The 17,324-nt window shown below is 37.6% G+C and overlaps 1 protein-coding gene across 5 annotated transcripts in view; it reads right to left on the bottom strand.

The window, feature by feature from the left end:
* The window catches only part of TUB (TUB bipartite transcription factor), a 1,349,284-nt gene that overhangs the window by 170,332 nt on the left and 1,161,628 nt on the right, over positions 1-17,324 (bottom strand). For all 5 annotated transcript variants that reach the window (XM_044082798.1, XM_044082804.1, XM_044082799.1 and 2 more), the window contains 2 exons: positions 13,013-13,204; positions 1,076-1,188 (listed from right to left, as the gene is read on the bottom strand). In XM_044082798.1, the coding sequence (XP_043938733.1) occupies positions 1,076-1,188; positions 13,013-13,204 (305 nt within the window). The remainder of the gene's footprint in view (positions 1-1,075; positions 1,189-13,012; positions 13,205-17,324) is intronic.

Genomic DNA, 17,324 nt, shown 5'->3' with positions numbered 1-17,324 from the left:
TTGGTATATTTAACACAGTGTCGGAGTTGTCCAGGTTTCTATATTGGAAAGACAGAAAGGGTTTTAAAAAATAATATATATTATATATATAATATTACCAGAAAAAATACCAAAATTGTGTTATATAAATACAGTATAATATGTACAGATTTTACAAAGTTTAAGTTTTGTATTGTTGACAAAGTAAATCTACCACCCAGGAGTGGAGACTGGGAGACAATGCTTTAATATAGAGAACGTTATTGGCAGTTAAAATTGAATGCCAGTATTGTCCCAGGTCTGAATGGGAACTTATCCATCATCCTTGTTTTGAAACATAGGGCAACCAAGCTATAACTGTTTGACTAAATTTATTTTACAAGTTATTGATTATTTTTTATTATTAATGGTCTTTTTATAGTAACTTCTTAATATTTGGCATGTTTCTACAATCAACTTAATGAATGGTGAATATCTTTAAATTGATGGCAGGATTTGATTGGTTGGCTTTGATATTTAAAAGAGCACCGTATTCTTGTTTAACTTATTCTAATGAAGTTTTGTTACTGTTTGAAATGAAAGCACTCAATTAGTTTTTATTAAAGTTATATTTGGGATATTTCGCTTGTATTTTCTGTTCTGCGTTCATCCTCATTGGCGTATACTACATACACATTTTTTCTTGTTCGTAGTGTGTATTCCCATGTATTTTGGTTGGCTATTGCAATTGCCTCTAATGGACAGAGACAGCCTGTAAATCTTGTCTATCTTACATACACTCCTTCAAATAACCAACAAGGTACATAAACTTGCAAGGTACATTTGGGAAGCTCGGCTAGACATACAAAAGCCAGTACATAAGCTTGCAGGATATATGTGGTAGATGCTCAGCAAGGCTTATGAAGTCATCACTCTAGTACTCTAGTACACACCTTTGAACCTATGTGTATACATATCTCTCTATCTATCTATATATATCTATATATAGATATAGATATAGATATAATGTGTATTAGTGTGCAGACATATTAAAGGTTTACTTTTTTCATTTAAAATCAAAACCAGTTTGAGTTAGAATACTATTACTTTACCTTACCTTAGTTTCCCAATGAAGCTTTCTCCACCCCTGGATAAGTCAGTAGGGTCTATAGATATGAGGTAATTTGATGTTTTGCTCTTCTTTCGTTTTCTTCCAGCTAACAGGAATATCTGAAATTTAAACACCATACCAGGTCACAGAGCTAGTATTTATGTCATACTAAAAAATGCTCAGTACAATTACAAATATATTACAAATATTGTAAACATACGTTGTCACTGGAATATTGCCTAACTAATGACAGATGTAATTTAAATGATTTTAAACATTTTTTTTTCTAAAATGAAAAAACAGCATAGGAACTTGTAATTAAGGAATCTCATGACAGCAGGCACACGTACATACCTATACACGCACAAAGTAGTTACAAATACTGTTTGAATATTGTGAAGAAATGTGCATAGGACTGTATAATTTCCCAAAGATAAAATGTCCTGCTTCTTGATTTATTATACTATGTTAACTTCTCAGAAATATGCAGCAGTTTCAACACTTAGACACTGATTTGTACAAAACTGTTTCATGCAGTTTATTTTATTTTCACAGACATTGTTTTGGTTTCGTGAAGGACTTAAGACTACTGATAAGGGAGAATATAAGGAGCAGGTTACAGTGAAGCATCTCCCGGCACTTAGCGAGACATTGAATGAGGAGACTAAGAGGGGTGGATGTAAGCTCCAATCACCTGTCAGAACTCATAGTAAGGGATACCCAACTGTTCTGTTGAGGCTGAATACAGACGAAAAGAAAGTAGATTGGAGGCAGTATTACCAGCTGTGGCAGCGACCAGCTATATTGACCAACTATCTGAAGAAATAGATGTTTAACAAGTATAATGACTGGCTGCAGGAATGGAATAGGAAGAAAGACTTGCTTGGTATTAGTAGAAGGAGGGTGGGAAATGTGAATCACACCAGCTCTTTGCCAGTGACAGGATCCTTCTAAGCTCTGAAAGGCTAGTGCTGGGTCGGAAAGGCACATTTCAATTATTATAGCTTTAAACTATGGTAGGAGGGGCAGATATTCAGGCAGCAGACACATATTAAAAAAAAAACAGAAGCAGAACATAGCAGTTGAGAAAAGGATAGCATGGCTGAGTAGTATTATTTTGTAAGGTAAGAAGTCTCGGAAGAAAGATGATGTCCAAGCTCTGATGCAAAACAAGGGTGGTAAATGTTGATAGTCTCAGAGAAACATACTGAAGTGACAGGATGTAATGATATGTGGAGGTGTCTTCTTGAAATTTGCTCAGGAACAACATAAAAAGTAGCGATGGATGAAAGGTAGAGATTTACACCACAGGATGGCATTAAATGTAAAGTCAGAGAGAAGGAGGAGAAAAACATCTCCAGGATTGGTGCAAATGACCAGACAAGGTCAGAATCTATGTTAACTTCTGAACCATTTACAGCAGAGGACAAGGTAACTGCTGCTGGGTAGCTACAGTTAATCATTCCCCAGGCAAATCAAATGAAGAGAATAAGAGACTGAAAGACAGAAAATCAGGCACTATGCATGTGAGATCTGAATTAGTCAGGAATATGCATGTGAGATCTGAATTAGTCAGGGATACGCATGTGAGATCTGAATTAGTCAGGAATATGCATGTGAGATCTGAATTAGTCAGGAATATGCATCTGAGATCTGAATTAGTCAGGAATACGCATCTGAAATCTGAATTAGTAAGGAATATGCATGTGAGATCTGAATTAGTCAGGGATATGCATGTAAGATCTGCAATTAGTGAGGAATATGCATGTGAGATCTGAATTAGTCAGGGATACACATGTGAGATCTGAATTAGTCAGGGATACGCATGTGAGATCTGAATTAGTCAGGAATATGCATCTGAGATCTGAATTAGTCAGGAATATGCATTAGAGAGCTGAATTTGTCAGGAATATGCATCTGAGATCTGAATTAGTCAGGAATACACATGTGAGATCTGAATTAGTCAGGAATATGCATGTGAGATCTGAATTAGTCAGGGATACGCATGTGAGATCTGAATCAGTCAGGAATATGCATGTGAGATCTGAATTAGTCAGGAATATGCATTAGAGAGCTGAATTTGTTAGGAATATGCATCTGAGATCTGAATTAGTCAGTAATATGCATGTGAGATCTGAATTTGTCAGGAATATGCATCTGAGATCTGAATTAGTCAGGAATATGTATGAGATCTGAATTAGTCAGGGATACGCATGTGAGATCTGAATTAGTCAGGAATATGCATCTGAGATCTGAATTAGTCAGGAATATGCATCTGAAATCTGAATTTCTCAGGAATATGCATCTGAGATCTTAATTAGGATTACGCATGAGAGATTTGAATTAGTCAGGAATATTCATCTGAGATCTGAATTAGTCAGGAATATGCATCTGAGATGTGAATTAGTCCGGAATATGCATTAGAGAGCTGAATTTGTCAGGTACAGAATGATAGACTCTGAGTTCTAGTGTACATCTGAAGCAGAATTTGATTCAAGTCCTACATATGGCAGAGGGTTTATAGAGGTATAAGTCAAGGTGGCATCCAACAACGTATTCATTTTGGTTTGGAGTGGGGAAAGGAAAGATTACAAATGCAAAGACTATGGTGTAGGATTTTAATGGAATGGATTATGCTTGAAAAGAGGGTCAAAGATGACTTATGAGAATGTAAAAAAATTAAGATTACAAAGTTATGGGAACATAACTGAAACTAGTGTGAAGCAATGAGATTGACTGTTCCCAGTGCAAGAAGTTAGGGGCACACATGGCATTGTAAAAGAGGTGCCAATTGGTCCATCCAAGAATTCTTTGTAATAGTGTAAGCAGCTGCTTAAATACAATTCCTTAGGTCTGTTATATAATTTGAGTTATGGGCTGTTGTTAATAGTTGGTCCTGGCAAAACTACTGGTAATCATTTCAACAGTTTCAGTTGACTGGTGACTGTTAATTGATTTGAAGACCACTTGCCGTGTGTGTGTGTGTGTGTGTGTGTGTGTGTGTGTGTGTGTGTGTGTGTGTGTGTGTGTGTGTGTGTGTGTGTGCTTATTTTCCTTTGCCCTTAGCTTTTGAAGTGTGTGTTTGTGGTTTTGTTTTGGGGAGGTCCTCAATGCTTAAAGACGTAAGTTTTTTGGGGTTTTGGGTACTAAATGGGGCATTGCTGAAGGTGCCAGAGTTCTTAGCTATAGCTGTGCATGGGAATTTTAATTTATTTTATATGTAGTTAAGTGGGTTGTCTCACTGTGGTGAAATCCATCTTCAGTGGAGACCTAAGGGTATACTTTGAAGCTTGTTAACTCATAGCCTTAATCCTCCTTGCTAAGCTGTCAAACAAAGAAATGTGTCAGGGATGAAATACTCAAAACTCTGGACAAAGATGTGAAGAACAGAGCAAAAAGTGCAAAAAAGATAGGGCTCATATTTTTTTATTTATTTTATTTATTATTTGTTAACAGGGAAAGTCCGACTTGGAATGGAGACAATTTTCACTGGAGGCCTGGGGAGAAATTTTCCAGATGCATGTCTTTGTAATGTGGGAGGAAACCGGAGCACCCAAAGGAAACCCACACAAATGCAGGGAGGACATGCAGACTCCACACAGAAGCCACCACAGCCGAGAATCAAACCTGAGAACCTCTTGCTGTGAGGTGACAACGCTACCGCTGTACCACTGCACCGTCCAAAAATATGACTACAAAGAAATATGAGTCAAACAATTATGAAAAAAAAGGTTACAGCATGCAAGAGAAGGATGGTGAAAAGAAATAAGTAAGGCACAATACAAGGGGGCTAGCTAAAGGACAACAAAACTGATGATCTAAGCTTCCAAGCTTATAGAGAGGTGCAAAGAGATCAAGAAGGGGAGCAAGGTATTGTTTCAAGTACATAGCAAAAGGGATGAAGGGTAGAGTAGCCCTAGCCAAACTAAGCAATGAAGGGAAAGGTAGAATTAGCCAAAATGGGTGATGATGGGAGGGAGACCACAGAAGAAGACAAAAAAATGCAGAGGTACTGAATGAGCAGTTTGTCTCAGTCTTTACAAAGGGCAGAATGGTAGGACTGAATGGAGAAATCAGTGAACAGATACCAATATATACAGGGAGAATCTAAAGAGGGAACTGGCTAGACTAAAGTGGACTAAGCACAAGGACATGATAGGCCACACACCAAAATGCTCTGGAATATGGCCATTCTGTTAGCAGATCCCCAGAAGGAGATATCCAACAGATCACTACCCAGTGCAGAATTTCCTGAGAACTGAAAGAGAGGATGAATGATGCCCTTGTGCAAATGGGGACTGACAAAAACAGAGAACTACAGGCTAGCTAATCTAGTAGCAGTGACAGATTAATCATAGAAATAATCCTGAGAGAAGCTTGTTTGTTTTCTTGAAATATGAGAGTCTACAGGACAACAAGTAATATAGTTTCATGGATAAAATAATCTGTCAGAAAAATCTGTCCCAGAACTAAGACTGGATTATATGAGAATTTCACAGGTAAGCACCAGTAGATATGACCTACATAAACTTCAGCAAGGTCTTTGACTTAGTCAGGTATGACCAAGAATGAGGACATGAATTGTACTATATGGATGAAGGGTAGGATGTAGGGGGTTGGGTGAGGAAGTACGATATCAGGAATAAGGAAAGTGACTTTTGGAGTATTAAGGAGGGGGTCAGTCTTCAACCCAGTAGTTTTTAGTATAAGTGTTTTGACATATCTGAATACAGAGAGAAGAGGATTAGCAATGGCACTGCAAACAATGTTAAAGGTAGTGTGGGTTTGTTGGAAAATATCTGGCAGTCCATTTGCAGACTACACAAGCCAAACCAATAACAGACATTGACCAGAGGTCACAATCAAACCCTGTACCTTGTGTCTCTCATGAGAAGACCTTAAACATTAGACCAATCATGCAGTGAAAGAATTAGGAGAGAAGAATATAAGGAAGGGTTTGAAAAGACTAATCAGCTTGGTAGAAATGTGCCATGTTCTTTGGAGACAAATGCACTTAGACTGAAAGATCTATGTATGTGGTATTATCTGTGGGAGTGGAATGAATGGCCACAGAACACGAAAAGGATCTGAGGTTTTTGGCCATACCTGGACTGGATGATCATCAGCAGAGTTAGAGGTAGTGGCAGCAGCAAAGAGTGTTTGGGTATATCCTTGGGGGGGGGGTCAACTCCAGAAGGAAAGAAATAATGTGTCTACTTTTCCATGCACTGGTTAGTCTGCACCTTGAGTACTGTGTGCAGTTGTAGAGGGGCATCAGGCTATGGGAAAAAATTCAAAGGAAAGTCATTCTAAAGGTGTGTGGTTTTGAAAGGGAAAGGTGTATGAACAGAAATGACAGGGTGAACATGATAATTGTGTACAATATTGTGCCATGGAGATGTGCAAGGGGGCAATGCTGAATAAGAAATATGGACCAAAGAGGTGTTTGGTAACAAATAGCAAGGACAAACTACTCAATTTATATGGAAACTGCTACTTGACACTGATAGTCGTGGATCTGTGGAACCAACAACTGGAATGGGCAGTAGTAAAGAATCCACAGTGGCATGTAAGAGGGCTTGGGACATGTGATAAAAGGGTGAGGGGGAAGGCAAGAAGGACAATAAATTAAAATGTTACTTTAAAATAGTCTAAATTGGTTTACTGTCTCCTTTTGCCATCAAACAAATAAAATGCAAACATACAGTTTCATTCTCAAATGTAAATATTTTAGAAATAGCTGTACCAAAAATGTAACACAGTGCTAATAGAAATATTTTAAATACAGATTTATAAGGACTATCCTAAGGGCACAAGGATTATTTAATTTAATTGGCAATGCGCTATCCTATAAGCAGCTTTAAGTAACAGCTAAAGAACATCCCTGCATAATTCTCAAAATGAGTATGTTTTGAGTGGAATAAGAATCTTACAATGACCTTAGTGTCATTCCAGTCTACAACACTGGGCTCATTCTTCCATCTACTATATTAACGAACTGCAAGTTATTTAAAAATTAAGAAAATATGAAATAATAACCAAAGGTTTTAGTTATTTGACACTGTCTCCCACTTTAAAATAAACTGTATTCATGTTGCTCTCTGGTTTAAAATGGTGTACAATACCAAGCTCATTTACCCATCTACTTTTCCTCAGTAACTTACAAGTGTTTTTTTTTTTTTAAGTTAATAACCTATCAAATACTAACCAAAGGTTTTAGTTCTCTGACACTATATCAGGCTTTAAAATAAGCAATCTGATCAGATCATGGTTGAGATTTGGGGGAGGTAATAATATCAAAATAAATAAAAGCTTGAATTAATGTACCAAATATCTGCCAGCTGTTTTCAAATTATAAATGGATTTTTTTAGGAGACCACTAATTGATAACTAGTCAGTATTTCTGGTCACACATTAAACTGTAAAGATGAGAAAGTCTACGTCTCCTGGACAGAGAGGTCTAATAAAATACAAAATTATAATAAAGGACAGAACCTCTCTGAAAAAAGAACAAGTCAGTGTATGCTGAGCAAAGTTATACACCGCAGCAGTCCAAGCATGTTTTTATCAATGAGAGTTCTTGTGGAAAAATCTAAACTGTTTCTGTATAATTCTATGGTACCTGCCACTAAGATAAGGAGCGTATGAAGGTCCTGCTGATGTATAAGTATAGCATGATAGCAGAAATATAAACAGCAATACTCACGTTAACGCCTGATGGCAGTTGAAAGATAATTTATGTAAACTCTAGTTATACAGACCCAAAGACATTCATAGCAGGAAGGCTGGTGCTAGCTTGTAGAGAGGTCCCAAATCAGCTAATTTATTACTTAAGCACATAATTTAAATTCCACATTTTAAGTTGCCATGACCACTGCTAGCATCTTGGTTGCTTCTCATCCCAAACCCTTTTTGTTTCCAAATTAAAAAATAATAGTTTGCTCATCAGTACATACCTGGCATATATTGCAACAGAACAAAGAGCAATCAAAAGTGCTATGAACCTGTATAGTCACATTAAATGTCTATCAAACTATGTTTAAGTCATTCTGTGAACTATAAGCTACTTATGTAGTGAATCACTCTCTCACTGTTTCTTTCACTTTCTATCAAACACAGACGGATGGACGGACAGACACACACACACACACACACACACACACACACACACACACACACACACACACATGCACACACACACACACACGCGCGCACGCACGCACATGCACACACACATGCACGCACATACACACACACACATGCACATGAACAAATCCTCTATCATTTATTTTGTGATCAATTTTTAGATCATCTTAAATACAGATCAAGACACAAAGATCTGATACTTTGACACTAAATATTCCCACAGGAAATACACATGAGGTAAAAAGAATTGATAAATCAAAAAGATTAGATGCCTTCGACACTCACCCTGCTCACGTCATGAGTGAGGTTTGCAGCAGGGGTTAACATTATTTGCTCAAACACTTGCAGAGTAGTACTGCTCTATTTCTGGTTCCATTCCACAAAAAAACTTCTGCACGAGTGTGATCCGATTAGTGGGTCAGTTATAGGATTAGTGGGTCAGTTATAGGCCCTAATATGGACTGAGAATTTACTATGACTTAATAATGGCATAATTTAGTAGAATGCTGATCGTCGGTGTAACACTGATATGCTGTTTTACTGACATCTAGTGAAGGCTGGTTGCTACAGCAAAACAGCATAAAGGGTTTAGATTGTTCTCCCATTAAGCAGCATGTATATACAATAGCAGGAAAGGCATACACACAGAAATGTGTGTGTGTGTGTGTGTGTGTGTGTGTGTGTGTGTGTGTGTGTGTCCACTGACAAGCACTGTTGGACAACAAGTCACACAGACTGCAGTGAGTTAAAAGGGAGTTGGAGACAGTGCAAGAAAAAACCTGATGGTCATCACCCCTCCTACACAGTAAGTGAGCAGAAGACATATGATCGTCAACAGGCAATGCAGATAAAAAATGCTCAAAGAAGAAAGTTCCTTAAACTATTTAGTAAAATAATTGCAAAAGACAAAAGGACACTGAGCATGGAAGAGAAAAAGGCTGCCTTTAGTATAAAATTCACACATGCCCTTTAGTTTTGTGTATGCTAACACTGCTAGCTTTTTTGGGCCACAGAAACTCAGATCTCATACAAATTGCTTCATTTTGCTTTTCTAGCCAATAATTCCACTTTCTCCATTGATTTAGTAAATAATTCTTTAAGTAGTAGTCACACTTTATCTGATGTACTAAAAACCTATTACTATCTTTGAGTTCAAAATCGAATTTGCTGCATATAGTAGATCTGTGACTCTTAATTAAAGGCACACCTTACTTCCTTATGGCCACTATATTAAGTGGATACTCCAGGATGAATCTTACCCTTGTACCTTAAAGCAATAAACCGAGTTCCAGCTCACACTGTTCACATTATAATATATCTACCTGTGCAAGACAGAAAACAGCACTTACCCTCATCTTATTTGTGTAGATTTGTACATTTCAAATTAAGCTCATGGGAACTATATTCTATGTCTTTCTAAAGAAAAGGAAAGCACTTCTGTTGGGTTCAGTGTTATCCAACAATACCAAAAAAACAAAAAAAAAATTAAGGCATCACAAGGTGCATTTGGGCCAAATTTAGGTTCCTGTACATTAATACATTATGTTTATGGTAATGGTGATTTCGAGGGAGGCCATGGTGGTGCAGCGGTTAGCATTGCCGCCTCACAGCGAGAGATTCTCTGGTTCGATCCTCGGCTGGGGTGCCTTCTGTGCATAGTCTGCATGTCCTCCCTGTGGTCACATGGGTTTCCTCCGGGTGCTCCGGTTTCCTCCCACATCCCAAAGACATGCGGTAGGTGGATTGGACACTGTAAATTGGCCCTAGCTGCAAGTGCGTGCATGTGTGTGCCTTCTGTGAAAGGTTGGGTGCGGGGCTGGCAACTCAACACCGTAAAAACTCCACTGCCAATCATGAGCGGACCGGTGATCCACTGTGGCGACCCCTAACCGGAAAAAGCCGAAAGATGAAGAAAGATGTTTATGGTGATTTCTGTACTAACCATCAATTAATAAAGTTATGAGTCTATTTCATTTGGTTAGGAAGTCCATTTCAGTTTCCTGATCTTCACATTTACTAGCAGTTTAGTGCAATTCAAAATAACTTTCACACATTTTATAATGATGTCCTTTAGTTGTGCATTTAATACTTGTACTGCCCAACTTTTTGGAGAATGAGTTAATGTCATTCATAACAGAAACTTAGACAATACTATGTAAATATTTTAGAAGCATGTGAAATGTCATCCTAGGTGATGAATCCAGTACAACTGTAATCCCCAGAGAACAAGAATAGCTACTAAATTCAAAATAACAGTTAAATATTGAAATAAATAGAAAAATAATGTCTCAGACTGTGCATCTATAAAGCAAAAAATAAACTGGTAGGAAAAAAATCACTGTCTGATCTAACAGCAAAATATAATCAGGGTCAACTATGTTCAAATGAGTGTAAACATAAAAAGAAATACATTTTGCAATTATCATGAGTCCCTTACAACACATAAGTGCTGAAAAAAGTGACAAAGAATGACCCAGGGAATAACTTTAATAAAAAAATGACAACAGTTTAAACAAGGCAGCAGAATTAGTCAGCTCTTTGGCAAAAACAATAAATCCCTGACAATGTTGCAGGCAGTCTGAGGTCAGATACAGGCTCAGGTGCCTGAAAGAGCTGGCCAGGGAGAATGAGAGTGAGTGGATACTGCCAGCTCACTCACCTTGAGGGAAGAAAGGTGGCTCTGGCTTATTAAATGGAGGCACCTAGTGGGAGCACAAGGTCTTCACACAGTGTGGATCCAAGCCAGCTAAGCTCACTGTACAATTGGTAGATCTGCCATATGTAACTGAGAGGAAAGTAGCTTGCAGGGGCATATCTAACCTCAGGAGGAAGTGATTGTGGGCTAGGAGGAACTGACAAGGAGGAGGGGTACTCCCATAGGGAGATAGTAGGCCTCCCTCTAGGACAAAGAAGGTGACTCACTCCACACCACAAAACTCTCACTTGGGAACACAAGCCTGATGAGGGGCTTCCTGAATAGGAACAAATGGGCTGTATGGCTCTCGCCAAGCCCATTTTTAGTTGTTTTTTTTATTTTTATCAGCTTTTTTTGACAGGTTTAGTCCTACTAGGCTAGTGGCCTCTTTTCGGGTGAGACGCAGGGGGGTATTTACACTACTTGGGGAACTTTCACTACTGTGCAGTTGTAAGTATAACTCTTGCATGATTACATACTTTCTGCCTCCATTCCAAGCACAGTGACAGCTCAGAGAAGCAGACTGGAACCGCAGGAGTTGTGTTGTGGTAATATTGTTTCAGTGAAGGCAATCGAGCCTTCAGGTATCACAAATATGATGCTTGAATTCAGAAGGAGAGAGGAGAAGGCAAATGAGCTTTCTGAGTTGGAGTTATATGGTGGCTAGTCAAGAAGGAAGGCAAGGAAGCCTTCTGAGTGGATTTCTCAGGACATGGTTACCGAAGGGAGAGACGGGAAGATGTCCGAGTCTTCATTTTGTGATAACGGAGATGTGAAAAGGAAGGGAAGGAGAGAAAAGGCAGTTGAGCTTTATACTGATTCTGAGGAGTTATTTCAGCAATGTTTATTTAGGAAAGAAGAGGAACCAGCTAACGGATGTATTATCATTACCCTCCAATCAGACAGGGGTTGTGGAATGATGTATTAATGGATATGTTCAATAGAAGTGAACCTGAGATTGGGAGAGAAACTTCTTCGGGTAGCATTGTGGACAATTTAAATGGAATAAGTACATAAAATTATAAAGAAAAAAATCCATATAGAACTGGTGAGGGGAAGCAAAGAAAAGAAAGAAGATACAAGCAATGCATGGATAAAGGTGCAAAACAACTTCACTGTATGAATTTCCAGCAAAGATGATGAAGGCAGCGACAAGTATAAAATCTGGGAAAATGTGATAAAGCCTTTAAAAACAAACGCATCTGAGATAAAGACCTTATATTCACATTAACAAGGAAACTTTTTGTGACATCATATTTGAAGCTGGTTACATAATGGAAAGGTTTTAGGTGAATATGAAAAAATGAAAAACTGTTATCCATGGAACAGGTATGTGTTTAAAGCATTTGGTAGAGAAACAAGAAAAACATTTTATATATATATATATATATATATATATATATATATATATATATATATATATATATATACACAGTTCAGAATGGAAGTGGAAAAAGACTTTAAAAGAACATTTAAAGAAAATATATAAAGATGTTACAGACATTTCAAACGTTTATGATAATAGAGGTTTATGGACAGGGGACCGGGATTGTAATGTGATACTGAAACTGGACAATGAAAATAGTGTACATATACTTAGTATCATAAATGTCTAAGTGATAAAGGTGTTGTAAAATATTACGGTCAACCAAAAACATGCTTTTTCCTGTGGGAAATCAGATAATGTATTCAGTAACTGTGGAAAAAATGTTATACATGTTGAGAAAAGGGAACTGATGCCAAAAAATGTGAATTGAAATGGTATAAATCTAAAAAATAGCCACATGTGGATGGATTGTAAAGAAGGTGATGTACAGAAACATGATAGAATTGTCTTAAAAGGTAGTGGTATCCCACACATCCCATCAAATTATTGAATAGAAGCTACTAATAAATGAAACATTGCAAAGTTACATTGCAGTGGATATTCCATGGAAAAGAAGACATAGTGACCAAGGAACCACTAAAAAGTAATAGTACAAATGACAGAAGAAAATGAGTGCATACTGGATATGTATGATGCAGATTTCTGTAATGCTTTAATGGTCTTTCTTAATTCATCAGTGTTTACTTTCTACCATCCTTTCTATAAACAAGCTTACCTTTTTACCATCCTCCCGCTCCAGATGAAGATAATAGGTGGGATACATTCCTCTATCCATTCCTTTTTTGTCTCTCGTGATGCGACATTTTACAGTGACACCCTGTGGTGCTGGTCTCGAAGCAAAGCCTTCAAGATCATCCACGTCAATGACAGGCTCGTTCGCAGGTGGTGAGGGTGCTGATGCAGCCTCCTAAAACAGAAAACATACCCATTAAGGAGCCCTTACATTAACTGTTCAATTAAGCCATGAACTTCTTACTTATGTACCTGTGCATTTCATCTAGTATCATTTTTCACCATTCTTAAAGATATGTTAAACTATTTCATGTAATAAAATGTTACGGTGAATGAATCAATTGTTGTTGCTAAACATGTTTATGAAATGTTTTCCTATGGAGGGTACAAAGTATCATGTCTGCATGTAGGTTCATAGGTAGGTACTAGGCTATCTGCCCAAAGGCATTTATAAGCCTAGCCAAAATGTGTTGGCTTTCGCCATCTTAGATTAGTTCCCTGTGCCTTTGTAGGTTGGTTGTGTCCCCCACAACTTTCCTTTATTAAAGCAGTTAACTTCAGTTTCTTCTTAAAGAAAATAACATTTTTTACTGTTTGTAGTTGTCTCAGATCGTATGGACTATTACTAAAGCAGATGCTTTTCACCTGCTCGGTGTATCAGGGACAAATCTCAATAGAATCAGGGAGAAATCCAGAAATAATCAAGGATAATAAGAGGCAATTTTAAAATATAAGTACTATTAACTTAAGGCATTGGCAAAATAAGAAAATGTGAATTAATACACATTTTCTGAAGTAAAATAAATATATAACTAACTATTGTCATTGTTGTTGTTGTTGTTTGTCTTTAGCTTTTCCCGGTTAGGGGTCGCCACAGCAGAACTCCGGTCTGCTAATGATTGTCAGTAGATTTTTATGGTGCTGAGTTGCCAGCTCGATGCCCAACTTTCAACGAAGGCACGCCCATTCACACATGTCTTTTGGAATGCCACTCGACCGTGGGGAGGACATGCAGACTCCACACAGAAGGCACTCCCCGCACTCCAGCCAAGAATCAAACGGGAGAACCTCTTGCTGTAAGGCAACAACACTACCGTTGCACCTTCAGTTTAATTCGCCACCTTTTCTCCAAAAGTCATCAGTTTTAAGAGAGATTAAGAGGGACAGAGCTTAGGTTTGACTCAAAATCAAGAACATCCCTGAAAATCAGGGACAGTTGATAGGTATGATGGTATGTATTGGTCTCATATTGTATGCACTCTGACTGACAAATGCTTTTCACCTGCACACAGAACCATATCTTAGCAATTGCTACTTCCAACACTTCTGTGCATAACACCAGATGAATAGCATTCGTAGACAACAATGCCAGTATTGCAGTTCTTTCTAGGAAGTACACTTAACTTGTGATTTTAATACATATTCTGTAAGTCTGAAAAACACACCAACTTGTGATTTTAAATAAAGTTGTAGGTCTAGGAGGTAGAATTGCTTTCACTGAATCATTCAGCACATTCTGCAGCTGCAGAATTTTAGTAGTAAGTTCAAATGCACAGCAGTAATACTACTGTGCCCATCGTCATGCAAGCAGTTTTTTCCCTTGTATCCTTTCTGCATTTATCATGCTGGAACATGTATTGCTGTGAAGTCTCAAAAACAGATTTTGTCAAAAAATCAAATGCTCTGAGTTTTACTGAATTTTGTTAGCCTCAGACTACAGCTGAACTCCATGCTGTATAGCACCTGGACTGTGTTTTTTAGAATACCTTGACTATGTCTGACTGGTTAGAAATATATTCCCACTTCCTATGTTTGTAAAATACAATATTAACTGCTTTAATAAATAATTGTCGATTTTGCCTTAGCACTATTGCATGGTTGCGATCTTGTTTCTTGTTAAATACCTGAAAAATTGAAAACTATGGAAAGCAGTGAAAAGGATGTGTGTGCAGTGCTTCACGTGTCCTTTTTATCATCCCAGTTTGCAAGATATGACAATAAAAGTAGATTATTCGATTTAATTTTTAGTGCTACAGATGTGCAAAGGTGCTGGAGAATACATACTGACAATTTAACTAGTAAAAATTGAGGAAGGTTTTGTTATTGGTTCAGAAATGAAGACTGCAAGTCAGTCATGTGGCAGAGTCCCAGCCTGATACTGAACAAATACTAAAATAGTAGTGAAGCAACTTGTCCAAAAGGGTGTTACTACTGCTCCCAAGGGTGTTACTACTGCTCCTAAGGGTGTTACTACTGCTCCTGAGGGTGTTACTACTGCTCCTGAGGGTGTTACTACTGCTCCTGAGGGTGTTACTACTGCTCCTGAGAGTGTTACTACTGCTCCTGAGATTATTATATGATATGTGTGAAGTAAGGATGTTAGCTGGAGAGTAGAATGCTTATACTTGTCAACTGGTACGTATGATGGTGACAGCAGGGACATGATGCAGAATAATATGATGGTTTCCTTCTACTGAAGCATATACCAGGTGATGTTTGCGATTACTTTGATATATGGACATATGGTATGCAGTGAGCAACTGTTTAAGATCACATACAAAAACAAAAACAGTTCTAATAAAAAGTTGTGTCCCAGAACTGAAAGCAGTGCAGATTGTTTAGACTTTGTTAAAAATAAAATTAGTGATCTGAAAGGTGTATTGAAAAAGCTTACCATATCCTTAGCATGTAATTCTAGTACGTACAATTTCTTTCCTGGTATGACAAAGAAACATTTTTAGAGACAGTTATAGCACTCAGAGAAATATTGTATAACTGAAGGTTGCCTATGTTTATTGAGCTTGTTTTCTGTGTGAAAAATATTTGTATTTTTATAATTTAATGAAAGACAAAGCTTAGTAGGTCAAAAATGAGTAATATAACGTGACAACAGCTGCTAAGCCTCAGTTTGATTAGTATAAATATGAACAATCAAGGTGAGCAGAGTAAAACGTGACAAAGTCTAGCATTATTTTCTTGACCCTTAATATGTGTGTGTGTGTGTGTGTGTGTGTGTGTGTGTGTGTGTGTGTGTGTGTGTGTGTGTGTATATATATATATATATATATATATATATATATATATATATTTATATAAATAACTAAAGCAAGCACATAATTATCAAATCAGCTCATAGCAACTTTACTGGAAGACCCCATAAGGTTTTCATGATATATTACAGAAATATATTTCCAAGACTTTCTTCTGTGCAGATACTGCTGCTGCCCAGATATTCCCCATCCAGGTTTTGAACTCAGGTCCAGAATCCATCTAGGCTATCTATATATATTTTTTTTTCTCTCTTTCTCTCTATATATGTACAAATATATATTTGTTAATCATCTCTTTCAATCAACCCATTCATTCCCCATAACAATAGTGTGGGTCGACCAGGAAGGGCCAACCTTCAGACAGTAATCAGGAGTGATTTAAAGTCTTCTGCTTGGTTTCCACCATTCTAAACTGCATGCACATAGTAAAGTGTAAGGGAAGCACATGCAAAGGGTTGATGACATAGGTTACCCATATGTATGTATCTCTGTCTCACCATTGAGCACAATCCATGAGCTTTCCGGTTCTACCAGAAAGTTAACTCTGTCCAGTGTGCCCCTGAATATGTGCAAACCCCAGGCTCCCACAAGTACAGGTGAACAGGCTATAGCCTTTTATCCAGCCCCCCTCCCTGTCTGGCACTTCCAATGCTGTGACTGCTAAATGAACCCCAGTCAGGATTCTATTCCTTCTGGTATGAAGCCAAAAATTCTCAATATATAATTACATTTGGAGTGGGCTGTGGGAGTTCTCAGTCATGATAACAGTTTAAAAAACTGAGCAAATGCATAATACTTGGAACAATTATTCATTTGTTCCACCGGTACTGAATTGTTTCTAAATTTTGAAAACTACAGGAATACTGTATCATGACTAATGTCCTATTATTGGCCTTTCTAATGAAGAAAAAGCAATATTTAGGCTGGGACATTAGACGCTCTTCAGTTTGATCAACTTGGTGTCAGCTTAGAGGGACCATGATACGTAGTGCATTGCCTGCCAAGATTTACTGGCCATAAATGGATGCTGTGGTAAGAATTGCAAAGTGTTTTAGTCTGATTATTGGAATGGGTCTCAGTGTTAAAGGAATAATGTGCTTACTGTATTTTGGCTTCATATATTTCAAGTTTTGGTGAAATTAATGATGGGTCACTATAAATAAGGAATGTCCTATACAAATTAGCCCAGTGGGAAGTAGGTTATGCAGGACAATGTATATGATTTTATTTATTTTTATTTTATTT

Source organism: Protopterus annectens, chromosome 9.part0 (assembly GCF_019279795.1).
Source record: "Protopterus annectens isolate FY-2018-M chromosome 9.part0, PAN1.0, whole genome shotgun sequence".
NCBI classification, from domain to species: Eukaryota; Metazoa; Chordata; order Ceratodontiformes; family Protopteridae; genus Protopterus; species Protopterus annectens.
This window is presented reverse-complemented; position numbering and strand designations above follow the sequence as displayed.